General features: G+C 37.5%; 1 protein-coding gene across 1 annotated transcript; it reads right to left on the minus strand.

Moving 5' to 3' along the window:
• Positions 1-1,363: 1,363 nt before the first annotated feature.
• On the minus strand, positions 1,364-12,085 carry kifbp (kinesin family binding protein). The gene is made up of 7 exons (XM_051918237.1): positions 11,557-12,085; positions 11,335-11,433; positions 7,396-7,475; positions 7,136-7,319; positions 4,460-4,553; positions 2,679-2,791; positions 1,364-2,581 (listed from the first exon to the last, which is right to left on the minus strand). Exons 1-7 carry the CDS (start codon positions 11,992-11,994, stop codon positions 1,703-1,705), a joined length of 1,887 nt encoding a protein of 628 aa, XP_051774197.1. The 5' UTR covers positions 11,995-12,085; the 3' UTR covers positions 1,364-1,702.
• Positions 12,086-14,510: the final 2,425 nt, after the last annotated feature.

Consider the following 14,510-nt stretch of genomic DNA (forward strand, 5'->3'; position numbering starts at 1 on the left):
GACTAATTCATTTACAGTGTTCCATCTAATATATGGAAATAACCTCGGATTCAGTTTGTCACCGGTAAAACATCAAAGACACAATTGTAGACGAAGCTGTTTCACAACAACCTTCAAACGTCACTAAGATGGAACGTACATTAAGTTTGGTGTCAGTAAAACTATATACTTAACACTTGGCTAAGTTCGGGGTCTGAAGTTTGTTTGTCTCTCAGACTGAAGATGACCGAGAGAGTGTCTCAAACACAGTAAACATTTACTCATATTTCAAATATAATGATCAGATGCAGATGCTGTCAAGAACAAAAGAGCGTGTAATTTTGGCTTGGTAGAGCTTTCTCGGATTGTGTAATATTTGCTCCTTGCAGAGATTTGAATAAAACATGTAATGATGATGGTTACATCCTATTGCCTTTGGGAAAAACCTGCTCTGTCTGCATTTTCTCTTCTTTATGGTTACTCAAAGATGAAACTATGACAACTATGAAGCAATACGTGTATTTCTTCCTTTTGATTGTCATATAGCAAGCAGGCAAGGTTTCTTTGATTTAACTTATCTCAAATCTTTCTTTTAATTGATCACACTAACTGAAATTATTATTATAGACACAAAACATTGGATATACAATTTATAAAACTGAAAATGAATTTTTAAAAAACTAATTTAAACTCCACAAAGACTTAGAGTAGCTAGGTTTTAATTGTTGATATCAAATTGTATTATCAGAGTAATTGTATAGTCGGTTATAGATGTGCGGCAACTATCTGGGTATTTATTTGGTATTGGTTATTTGTTATGAATATACGATAGGATACAAAGAAAGAGAAGCACCAGAATGGTATTACTGAAATATTTAGAGAAGGAAATGCAATTAGTTTAGGTTATACTTTGCGGGTCAACCGCTCGTTACATATTCTATTAGTTAAACTGTCTGTTGAAAACAACCGTTAATTGCACAAATGACTTGCACATAATATAATGCATATATTATGAATGCTCTTCTAATTTGTGATTTCATCTCTCTACAGTATGATTATCACCAAACAAGAACCACATCCTTGATTAAAAAAAAAAAAAAAAAAAATTAGATGTACATCAAGCTTGACTGCAAAAAATTTCTTGCCATCCCATTTTTGCTGCACAAACTCAATTAAATGTTATTAATGTGGTACTGAACTTTCCGGTACTTTCCTCTTTGCATTCAGCCGGATAATTTGCCATTTATAATTGCACAATGTTGGCTGATACTAAACTAAGCCAGTTTTTGTGTCGTGTGTGTGTGTGCGTAAAAGGATGTAAATTGAAAATTAATATACTGTGAATAAGATTTTGACTGAATAAGACAAACTGAAGAATGGTAAATAAGTGTTTTGGCTTGTTTATTGGCATAAAATGCTTTAATATTAGTACAGTTATATCTTTCGTATTGGTCTTGCTAAACATACCAATCATAATATTTGAAAAAAAAACATCACATAAAATAAAATTGTATATTGCCCTTTGAAAATAAATTAATGACTGTAAATCATGCAGTTACATCAGTTCACATCAACATTTCAAAAGCTGAACGAGTTTCTTACAAGGTGGTCCTATTAAAGCTCATTAGATACATTTAGGTGTGACATGAAACAAGGGGTAGTGTGTAGTAGTCAGTTGTTCATATTTATGTGAGGGGCCAAATACAGTGTTTTCAACAGCGTATTAGTTGGAGGAGGCCATTTTGGATCTAATTCTATTGATCTTCAGAGGAAGCAAGGAGGCCATCTCCACACTCAGCTCTAGCTCGGTTTCAACTGCATTCTTGGCTTCTGGATTCTCCTCGCAGTATTGCACTAAGAAGTTGTACGACTCCAGCGAGAGGCTGAGATTCTCCAGTTGAGAAGCCAGGTTACTGGAAATAAGCTTGGACTGTAATCTGGCGACACGGAATTTAGCCACCAACGCCGGCCTCAGCAGGTCATCCTCAAGCTTTTCAGGAAACTTGCCCTCTGGTGAGCGGATGGAGTCGAGGAACATCTGATAATACTTCATAGAGGAGGAACATAAGTGGTTAAACTTCTTTATGGTGTGCACGTCTGGCTGATCCTGCTTGTCGGCCACAGCTAACTTCAGGTCCATCATCTCATAATAGGTTTCTGCAAGTTCAAACTGCAGTTGCCGGCAGATTAACAAGTAGTACTGAGCATTCAAATCCTTGCAGATTGGCTCCAGCAAGTCGACGCGGCGTTTGTGCATCTTACAGCGCCGTTCCAGATCCTGTTCGAAGAAGGCCAGGACCTTGAAGAGAGCGCTATGGTCCTGCAAGATCTCAATATGATCTGTCACGTGACCATCCATTGCGAAATACTCTTTGGCCTGAGCTACGTAGCCTTGGCCCACCAGGAAGATGCCACGGGCTTCTTCAAAGTCCAGTGGAAGCATGCTGCTTACTTTCTCTTCCAGGCTGCAAATAGAGTCGAAAGTATCGCTTGAACCAAAAAGGATGGCGCTCTTTCTTCCCTTCTCTTTTTCTTCCTCTTCACTCCGACGTGCCCTCTTCAGTTCGTCCTGCCGATCTAAGTCTAGTTCTCCGACATTATCCTTTGCGGCAATAGAAATTGCTCATATAAGTAAAAAATAATAACTGTAAATGTGTGTACATAAACTCTTGAAACGTAAAAGAAAAAAGGATGGCTACCTCAAGAAGTTTTTTCGCATCTTGCAGAAGATTAAGGCAATATTTGATCCAGCATCTGGCAATTTCGGCTCGCTTCTGCAGCAGCTCTTCACGTTTTTCACATTCAGCCTCACCTTTGGGAAGATCAATAATAATTTATTGTAATACATCATATACTTTGTAGGGTTGCCAACTGTCACGCCATCATTTTCAAAAGTCTCCGTTTTGGTCCGTTTATACTTAAATGCAACCCCGGTGTTTTCAAACTAAAATGGGGTTTGCAGCGTGTGCGCTAGTCTCCGTTTCTGAGGTTCAAAAACGGCAGCGTAGAGTAAACGACAGGCGTAACTGTAGCAAAAACTAGCGTTTTAAAACGAAATGCACTAGTGTAAACGGGGCCTTAAAAAAACTCACGCTGGGGGGTCAACTATAATATTTTAAACTAACTTGTGAAAAGGTTAATATTTTGGCATTCTTCTTCATTTATGTTTGTCTTTCTTCAGATAAAATATTAATAAAATAAAAAATTTGAGCTGGGAAAGTTGCTTGAGAACCTTTACATCTTTTATACACATACTTAACTGCAGATACTGAAATGGCACACACTGTGTGATACAGTACAAATATTTTGAGTGTGTGCCTTATTCGGTCCCTTATTTTCCTATAAAGAACCACAATTGTCCCTTATTTTCCTTTCCTGAAGTTGGCAACCCTACCTACATGTTAACATTTTAAATAAATACAAAGCTGTCATGAAACTCTAGACGGTGCAGGCTGTTCTTAACTCAATCTTCTTGAAATCACTTCATTCTCTATAGGGCACAGCTGATTGGCTACTGATACAGCTGGAACCAATGAGCTTGCTGCTCAAACCTTAACCTTAAAATTACTTTTCAATATATTTTAAAATGTAATTTATTCCTGTGGTGGCAAAGCTGAATTTTCAGCAGCCATTATTCCAGGCTTCAGTGTCACATGATCATTCAGAAATCATTCTAATGCTGATGTGCTGCTCAAGAAACATTTCTCATTATTATCAGTGTTGAAAACAGTTGTGCTGCTTAACTTTTTTGAGGACACCGTGAAACTTTTTTTTCCAGAATTGTCTGATGAATAGAACGTTCAAAAGAACAGAACTTGTGAAATAGAAATATTTTGTAACATTATGAATGTCTTTACCGTCACATTTGATCAATTTAATGAATATTTACTGAAGAAAAAAAAAAAAAAAAAAAAAAAAAAATAGTATTAATTTCTTTTAAAAAAATTGATCCCAAACTGGTAGTTTACATAATACATTGGTTCAGTGTTTGTAAACACCATTAGTCTCATGCTTCAAATGCAACATTTTTAAATACTCTATCTTCAACTTTCAAAGATGTTTAGTAGATATAACCTTTTTAGTTCCGTGTTGTCTCTGTTAGTTCCAGTGTTATCTCTATAAGTTAGAGTTTCGGTGTAGTTGGTCAAAGACTCTGTTGCTAAATATACCAAGGCGTGCAGGTTTGTACAACCTCAGGATCTGATGCAATATAAACATCAACTGACAGGCATGAGTGTTACAATAACAGACCGATTGTGTTAAATACCATTGTTTCAGTTGTATTACGAGTGAAACTAAATACAAAATACAGTGAAACTAAAAACTAAATACAGCCACCTGTGAACTGCCTAAAATTAGGGAGTTTTGTTTTCATTAACCACAAAATGGCCAAATTCAGCAAAGCAATGGCAATGCAGGGAAATACACAATATCCAACAATATACAAGATTGAACAGTCAAACACCATGCAGAAACCCACTTTCTTTGGCAGCTGCCTCTGAGGGGATTTCTCCAGCAAGGGTAGCAATGACACTAGCCGCAGCCAAACAGTGACGAGCCTCCATGTACCGTGTCTGTGATACAGTGACAAGAGAGACATACTGTACAGTGAATTCCTCGGGCCTTGATCACAGAGTCAAGATAATATTTGAGATTTGGGATATTAAGGGATGGTTCACCCAAAAATGAAAATTATCCCATGATTTTCTCACCCTCAAGCCATCCTAGGTATACTATATGACTGTCTTCTTTCAGACGAACACAATCAGAGATATATCAAAAAAATATTCTGGCTTTTCCAATCTTTATAATGGTAGCGAATTGTGCTCAAAGCCCAAGAAAGCGCATCCATCCATCATGAAAGTAATCCACAAAGCTCCAGGGGGTTAATAAAGTCCTTCTGAAGCAAAGCGATGGGTTTTTATAAGAAAAATATCCATATCTAAAACTTTATAAACTATAATAACTGGCTTCCAGCAACAGCCGTATGCAGGTTGAATTCTGGGGGAAGAAAGACCTTTGACCTAATGTAGGAGAAGCGTAAGCATAGGTAAGAGTATACGCCCCTTGTGGTTCAAATAAATAAGGCTGAGCAACAAACTCAAGCTCATCTTCTCTTATATTGAAATCCTCTGACATTTTTCGTTACAAAAAAAATTCTCATTTTAGACTTTGTCAATACATCATGCATCGGGTCAGAGGTCACTCTTCCGCTGGAACTAGACTCGCGTACGGCCGGAAGGCAGTTATTATAGTTTATACATTTTTAAATATGGATATTTTTTCTTACAAAAACCAATCTCTTCGCTTCAGAAGGACTTCTTTAACCCCCTGGAGCTGTGTGGAATACTTTTATGATGGATGGATATCCTTTTTTGGTCTTCAAAATCTCAAGTGTCATTCACTGTCATTATAAAGCTTGGAAGAGCCAGGATATTTTTTAAAGACCCCCTGTGGTGAAAATCAAGTTTTTAATGTTGTTTATATGTCTATGTAGTGTTTTTAATATGCTTTAAGACAAACCATGTGCAAATTCCTAAGTCAGCACCATTGCTGAGTATTTTATGTTTGAAACTGCAGTAAACCAAAGACAGTCTAAAACCCGCGGTTTGAAATCGTGGGTGTTTGTGACGTCACAGACTACCTTGTAACCAATCACAACAACGTGCCGGCAGGCTTTAGCATATCATTAACTATGACTGCTCTGAAGCAGGAAAGTCTCGAGAGAAGCCAGGTTATCCCGGTATATTTTCTGTTGATATGAAAAATTGTGTAGATTTAGCAATATAGCGAGTCTATTACGATGTTATGATGAACTATATGCCTTTCTCCACTGATGTTCTGAGTTGTTCAAAGCGTTTGTAAGGATACTGATTGTTAGAAGGCAGCTGTCTGACTCTGAGATGAAGAACGGGAACGGTGTGTGTAACATTAGCAACACATTATTAGCTGTTTGATAACGTAGTCAAGCAAAAGGCTTATTATATTAATTCATATTAATTAATGACAGAACCGTCGCAAGGGCTGTGCCAAGTGTGAAAGCACATAGGGGCTTGCGCCAAAGTAAAGTGACAGCTGACTTGAAGTAAAGCCAATAAAGTTCATGTTTTTGTCCTTCGAAATATTTTAATACTATAAAACATAGCTAAAATAATATTGTTCTGAGCGTGTGCCCGTGATTCATGTGCATATGTCAGTCAGTGTGGCCTCGCACGCCAAGTTCTGAGAGAGCTATTCAGTCCATTATGAATTCTGATTTTGGCCGCCTCTGGAATAGATCAAACCATAGATATTAGCCTACCTGATAAGTTCAAGTAAATACGCTGGAAATCCGCGCTCATTCAAGGATGTGCATTTATTTCATGTACAGAGAAGGCACGGACGCCTGCAGGATTTCATCTGAATGTTTTTTTTAAATCTGAAAACTCCAAAAAGCAACGAAATTGTCCAACATCCATTTAGCGCATGTTCACAGAGGAAAACGGCTGCTTGTTCTCTCGATACTCTGTGTTTTACTGAGAAATCGCTTCAGGTGATTCAGTGAGAGAGCAGTCCAAACAAATGCAAGTGGATTCAGACCGTTTTGCAAAGGCGTTTTACCAATTCATAATTTAAAACAATTTAAGCGTCAGAAATTAAACTGAATATACGAAGCGAAGCAAGCTTTTTTCTTAAATATCCACAACACAAACAACAAATTGCTCGTCACTATAGCAACAGTAGACTCCCCGAGCTAGCGTAAGCAAGTGGAGGCGGGGCTAATTTGCATATTCAGTGATCCGTGTATATTAAATGAGGCAAGGGTGTAGAGTTACGTTCAAGACATTTTTAGGCATGAAGACATTTTTTTCACTTGAATTTTTTTTTTTTTATATGTCATTTTGGTGATCAAAGATGAGTTTTAAGGGATAAAATAATTGACTACAGGGGGACTTTAATATAATTCTGATTGTGTTCGTCTGAAAGAAGATAGTCATATACACCTAGGATGGCTTGAGGGTGAGTAAATCATGGGACAATTTTCATTTTTGGGTGAACTAACCATTTAAGGTTGATTAACACACAAGGAAAAAATATCCTCTGAGCTTGATCATAAACTCCATGGACCACACACTGTATCGTGTACTTGTCAATTACTTGTACTCAGTTACTTTACCTTGGTGATGTAGTATTGTGACAGTGTGGCTGCATTAATGGCCCACTCGAGTGGCACAAACTGCTTGTACTCCAGCTGCCTCTGTAGTGTACTGTGACAGTACTGTCCAGCTCTCTCATACTGCTGCAGATTCTTGTACACTTGAGCCAAGTAATACAGTGTGTGCGTATAAGCCATTTCAAACCTGTTGGTACATAACGGGATAAAAAATTTCTGGAACCACAATATTTTATAAAGCAGATTCGGGGGAGGGATATTACCTTCTTATCTTCTCTTGTTGGGATAATTCTTCTCCCTCTGGCACAAAAAAGTCTTGAAGATCCAGTGGTGGCTGACCATCCTAATATGCATAATGGGAACAAATTTCAGCCCAAAACATCATCACCTCGTATTTATTAGTAGTTTGTAGAGACTGCAGAGAGACAAGTACAACTATGTAGGAAACAAGTTTCCCAGATGAGTGGTCAATTATACAGTGTTGTCATAGACAACGGTCCTTATTGATATATTATTGACTGTTGAATATAGCAACTGACCAATTAGAATGAAGTATTCCAGAGAGCCATGAAAAAAATAATTTTATAAAATATAATACACAATTAGACTAAAAGAGATCAAGTGGCTACTTGAAAAAAAGTTTAGTTAGCCACAAAGTTACGATAATGCCACTGCTATTCATGAGTGAACCACACACAGTACAAATAATACATAATAATTTGTATTTATGGAAAAATCCAAAATATGAAATATATTAATATGACTATTAAAGTCACCATGAAATCAATAAATGACATTTATGGAATAGTATTTATTATTATTATTATTATTATTATATTATAATTGATGTTATTAATGTTAATGTTAATTATAATTATAATATAATTAATAATGATTTATCTGGCATGCACATATTATTATTATTTGTAATTCATATCCCCTCGTAATCTTTAATTAAAAAAAAAAAAAAATTCCCCTCCCACTTGCAACGACATCTCTTTTCTGATGACGTGTTTTCTCCAGTGTAAAGGTTGGACAACCTGTCACTTACATGAGATATCAAACAACAACAATCCTAATTGACAAAATCAAGTCCCGTTCTATATTTTTTCTTGTTCGAGAAGCCATTTCACTCGGATATATGGATCTATATAATAGGAGAAAAAACAACTTCTGTTTATGCCGACTTTAATGTTAATAAATGGTATTTGTATAAAGAAATCAGTAGAAGCGTCTCAATTCGCAGACTTCTGCATTATTCTATGCCATTTTTGGAATAAATAAATAGTACGAGTAGTAGTATGAGTAGTGAAAATCCCCTCGTTAAGTCATGCAACACCGTTTCCAGGTCAAAATGCTCGATCAGTGTACTAATATACACTCATAATGCGCTTGTAAAACTACAGAAAAATCACAATCCTATTATCTCTATACCAAAATCCCAGATGGCCAGACAGCAATTCATCTTTTATGAATCATAAAAATACTGGTATCCAGGACGCCTTGTTCCCAAAGACTGTAGTAAACACACTGTGAAGGAAAATTTTAAGCGCAATGTTTTGGTCCCATGACGTTCAACACGTATGCCCGATGAAGGTCATGGGACTGAAACATTGAAGTAAAGAATTTTCTGATATTTTTGCAAGTAAAAAGAACTCAAAGAATGCTTTTATATTTTTGCAAGTACAGATAGCGTGCAGAATGTCATTGTTTTTTTTTTTTTTAATTAATTAATCACAACTTACATTCCTCTTTCTTGCAGAATTAACATTTATATGCTTTTGAGAATGAAATATCCCCAGACTAGATGTAGTGACTCTGGCCCCTGAGATCCACTTTTCTTGCAAATTTTTGCTGTAACCCTAATTAAACATACCCGTACAAGCTAATTAAGGGCTGCATCCGAAGGCCTAGAAATGCTGCCTTCGGAGAATGTATTCCAAGGTAGAGACTCCAATGTTAGCTTCACTTCCTGTCTCCTAAGATACCTTCATCTGATCGATTTTTGAAGGAAGCATAGATGTATCCTTCGCTGCCTTTGATATCCCATAATCCTTTGCATTCCATTCTGTGACAGTTAAGCTAAAAAATAAAGATGCTGTCTGAAAGTTGTGGTTGGTGGTCAGTGGTCAGTTTGTGTGTAAATCAGGGATGGGCACCTTCGATCGTGTCCTGCAGAGTTTAGCTCCAACCCTAATCAAACACACATGAACAAGCTAATCAATGTCTTGAGGATTATTAGAAAGTTATAGACAGGTGAGATTTTATCAGTGTTGGAGCTTAACTCTGCAGGACAATGCCCTCCAGGACTGAAGTTGCCCATCCCTGGTGTAAATGTATGTTTTTGACCAATATTTTCCATTTTGATGTCATTTCTAACAATAAATTAGTATTGTAGTAATTAAATATTTGCTTACTTATCAACAAAGCTTTCTCAATTTTGTTGTAGATCATTAAACCATTATGCTGCCTCAGAAGCATGTCCGAAATTAGTTTCACAAGGTACCTTCGTGCACAAACGCTGCCCACAAAGTTGTTGACTGATAGGGCAGCGAGGCAACAAGTCAGCTGCCTAAGCTTGCGGATGCAACAAAGGTCTTAAAGGGATAGTTCATCCAAAAATGAAAATTTGATGTTTATCTGCTTACCCCCAGGGCATCCAAGATGTAGGTGACTTTGTTTCTTCAGTAGAACACAAATGATGATTTTTAACTCCAACCGTTGCGGTCTGTCAGTCTTATAATGCATGTCAATGGTAACAAAATCTATGAGAGTAAAAAAAACATGCACAGACAAATCTAAATTAAACCCTGTGGCTCGTGACGACACATTAATGTCCTAAGACATGAAACGATCGGTTTGTGCGAGAAACCGAACAGTATTTATATCATTTTTTACCTCTAATACACCACTATGTCCAACTGCCTTGAGCACGCATTGCATCCGGTGCGTGAGGTGTGTACGCGCTCTGGCGTAGTTTACGCAAGCGCCAGAAGTGATCTCTCGTGCGTATACGTCACTCATTGTTTACACAATGCACAAACATTGTAGGTACGACGGCTAATCAAAATGGTACTTACTTAATGGTACTTATCCGGATTGTTCAAACCGACTTAAAACTAAAAGATTACGTTCTCTCGCACAAACTCATTCAGACTTTCCACATATTCCCAACTTCTGAGCCTGCTTGCCTGAAGTTATGGTTAATTGCTCTTCGGCTGGATATCAACACACCCATTAACGTACTAAAGTTGTTGAGGGTCTCCAGCGATCATTTTTCCTGATCCTGATGATTTTACATACCCAGGAGAGGATCACGTACGACTTAAACCATCAGCTGTGCCTATGGTTTTTCCACATTAAACTGAGGTATGTGAACAAGATCTTTTTGTATGTGTCCTTTATATTTGTAAAGCTGCCCTTACAAAAAGTAACAAAATAAAATGAAGTTTTGATGTAATAAAACCATGTTTTTTTTAGTGGTTTACTTCCATTTGTATAACAACTGTTGTACTACAGATACCATGTTTAAACTACGCTAGAGCGCGTACACACCTCACGCACCGGATGCCGTGTGCGCGCTCAAGGCAGTTGGACATAGTGGTGTATTAAAAATGATATAAATACTGTTCGGTTTCTCGCACAAACCGATCAGTGTGTCGTCATGAGCCGCAGGGTTTAATTTTTTTAGGGTTTTTTTTTAACTCTCATAGATTTTGTTACTATTGCTATGCATTATACGACTGACAATGGTTGGAGTTAAAAATCAAATTTTTACTAGAAAACTCAGGCGAGTCCCAATTTGTATACTTATGCAATATTCCATGTCATTTTGATGTATTGTGTGAGTAATGTTCATACTGAAAATTAAAAAGAAAATACCTGAAATATGCATTAATTAACTGGAAAAAATTAAGTGTGTAATGTTGTCGCAGCCTTTTCTACATAGTCGAGGGGGAGGGGCTATCAGGCTGCTACTGAATGACAAAAATAATCTTATGAAAAACTGATACACTTCTACACGGTTGAGTACACAGTGCATGGTATGTCATTTTGGACACAACTCTCATGTTTATATGTAGTATGTATATAAAACTAACTATAAGACAATGCTAAAAGGACAGGTCACAGCGACGTCATGCGGAAATCACATATGATGCCCAAAATGCAGACAGCTGGTGACCAAACCGTATCACACACACCTCTTTCATGTAGAGCAAATACATTGATTCAGCAGTCTCCAGAAATCCTTGTGCTTTTTCAATCTCATCTCTTCCCGCCCACAAAATGCCGAGCTGATTCTGTCAAAAACACAATACGTCATACACCATGGCGCAGAAGCTAAAAAGTAAGCTACACTGCACATTTATTTCAATATATGAAACTTTTAGAAGGAAATGCTCGGATATTCAGTGTATATTTACCCGGGCCTGTATAAATAGCGAGACGTTCTCCCGTGTTGTTGTGCACTTGTCAATGAGTTTCATGCAGTTCATCAGATGCTGCTCTCCAGCTGAGAGCTCCTCGGTCTCTATGTGGTTCACGCCGAGATAGTACTGCACCACCGCGAGCCTCGCTGCTCGCAGACCGGCTGGAGAGTCTCCAACATACGCTTTCCCAAAATCATTCTCCGGTTCTCCATCCACCATCTGCCTGGACTCATCCGCTTCATTGTCAGCCTCGCCCTCCTCCTCGATTTTTTTCAAAGAACAGAGGATTTCCTTCAACAGATCTCTAGCTTTGTATTTCGATCGGAAAGGGTTATTCTCTGGGTCCTTTCTCGACTCTATTTCGGAGAGTTCCTGGGCCTGGCGAAATTTCTCGCACACCACCCTCCACTCAGAGCTCTGGTTGGCAGCCATGTTTTCTCCGAGCTATGACAAGTGTTCACCAGCAGAGGTCAGTGATGAAGCGTGATTACAGTCTCAACGAGGCTGTGAAAGTGGACTAGTGAGTAGATGAGTTTACCTGTTCAGCTCATGACGTTTAATGACCCAACAACCTCTTTAGTCCCATTTATCCACTTGTTAGCAACTGCCTTTTACAAGACATTTAACAAAAATTCACAAAAGGGTATTAATGATGTATTTTGTGGAACCGGAAGTGCTACAATGCTAACTCGTTTCTGGGTTATGTCCTATAAAAATGCACCACTCTATTTTATTCTTGTCATTAAAGGATTAGTCCACTTTCAAATAAAAATTTCCTGATAATTTACTCACCCCCATGTCATCCAAGATGTCCATGTCCTTCTTTCTTCAGTCGAAAAGAAATTAAGGTTTTTGATTAAAACATTCCAGGATTTTTCTCCTTATAGTGGACTTCAATGGTCTCCAAATGGTTGAAGGTCAAAATTACAGTTTCAGTGCAGCTTCAAAGGGCTTTAAACGATACCAGACGAGGAATAAGGGTCTTATCTAGCGAAACGATCGGTCATTTTCTAAAAAAATAAAAATAAAAAATCTAAATGTATATGCTTTATAGGCACAAATGATCGCATCACAAGTGCTTCCACCAGAACGCGATTCCGTATTCTTCAAAAAGCTTACGCTGAATCTCCTACGCCTTCCTTATTCAACTTACGGAACGAACGCGGCGCCAGTTCCGTTTTTCCGTAAGTTGAATAGGGAGGCGTAGGACATACAGCGTAAGCTTTTTGAAGAATACGGAATCGCGTTCTGGTGGAAGCACTTGTGATGCGATCATTTGTGCCTATAAAGCATATACATTTAGATTTTTTATTTTTATTTTTTTAGAAAATGACCGATCGTTTCGCTAGATAAGACCCTTATTCCTCGTCTGGTATCGTTTAAAGCCCTTTGAAGCTGCACTGAAACTGTAATTTTGACCTTCAACCGTTTGGAGACCATTGAAGTCCACTATAAGGAGAATAATCCTGGAATGTTTTCATTAAAAACCTTAATTTCTTTTCGACTGAAGAAAGAAGGACATGGACATCTTGGATGACATGGGGGTGAATAAATTATTAGGAATTTTTTATTTGAAAGTGAACTATTCCTTTAACTCTTGATGTGCATGCATTGGTTCACTATCGCTCTCTCCCTTCCAGATAATCTGGCGCTATCTATAGGTGTATGTCACAAACAAGCAGGCTTCTTGTACTTCCTCTGAGTTGGCGGATGCGACAGGTGAATTGTTTATACACAGGGCCTGGCCCAATACCCATACTTGTGGTCTTTGCATTTGACCACTTGCCTGTTTGCATGACGCATTTCCCGTATGTGTGCATGAAGACCGCAAGTGTGGTAGAACTCTTGATTAACTGATGGGACACACTGCAAGTACTGATTTTTACAGAGCTTTATTTACGCATTTTGATTTTTAATACACTTTGCACTTTAAAATAATCTCATAAATATCTGATTAGTAGCTAACAGATGGCACTTTAATTGTGTTGCTTCTAACTTGAGTGATAAAAAGCCGCAAACGTTTTACAAAATACACATACTCGTCTCCGAAAGCATTATTAGAGATAGTGTGGGTTTAGTGTGTGTCAAGGGCACTGAGCTTTGGCACTTATCTGGTGCAGTCTTGTGTGGGTATTGGGACAGGCCTTGTTTGCTTCACTTCGACATGGGAAAAAAACTGAAAGCATGAGCTGTTACAACATACAATAATATATGAACACAGTGAGCTATCCCTGCTGGAATGTTTAATGCAAGACATTATACAGGTGAATAGGGTAAAAATAACTAATAGTTATCACAATATGTAAAAAAAAAAAAAAAAAAAAAAAATTGTATTACAAGTTTTCTGAAAAGGTATGTTTAAAGATGCAAATGAGGCATTATCTAATTACATATGCACTAATTTGCATACATTTCCAGAACAGAAATCTGAACATCGGGATAAAGCCAGGTTCAAAATTCTTGTTTCATTTTGTTGACATATTAGAGTTAAATGTTTTTTACAAAGGGGATTCTTTTGGATATCTCTTATTATCACTCTATAAATAAGCTAATTCTGTCAACAGCCAGAAAAAATTATAAGTCAGGCAATAAACCTCATTCTGTTAAAACGGCCTTTAAAGGTATTGTAAATTAAATCTACAGACGCAAATTGTTAAAGTGTAATAACATAAACACTTAAATGTGTATTTTGGATGTTTTTTTCCCACTGGTCTGAAAGAAGACATGTTATGGAAGCAAAATAGCACAAACTGTCAAAACTGACCAGTGAATGAAAAAACAATGGTTTTGTATGTAGTGTCTTGCCTTAAAATCTTTGCCGTAAAAGGCAAAACTGGCCTGTAGGTGGTTTAGCTCACTCTCTAGCATGTCAGCACTTATACCTGCCTGTGTGGTTGACACTTTTTGAATATTTGGCTGGTCAGTCAACAAACACCAAAGTGCAACAG

Source organism: Ctenopharyngodon idella, chromosome 13 (assembly GCF_019924925.1).
Source record: "Ctenopharyngodon idella isolate HZGC_01 chromosome 13, HZGC01, whole genome shotgun sequence".
NCBI lineage: Eukaryota > Metazoa > Chordata > Actinopteri > Cypriniformes > Xenocyprididae > Ctenopharyngodon > Ctenopharyngodon idella.

Coding starts and splice junctions, on each gene's coding strand:
- kifbp (XM_051918237.1), bottom strand. CDS start 11,994: ATGGCTGCCAACCAGAGCTCTGAGTGGAGGGTGGTGTGCGAGAAATTT. Junction 11,434..11,556: donor CGCTATTTATACAGGCCCGG/GTAAATATACAC, acceptor TGTTTTTGACAG/AATCAGCTCGGCATTTTGTG. Junction 7,476..11,334: donor ATTTGCTCTACATGAAAGAG/GTGTGTGTGATA, acceptor TATGCATATTAG/GATGGTCAGCCACCACTGGA.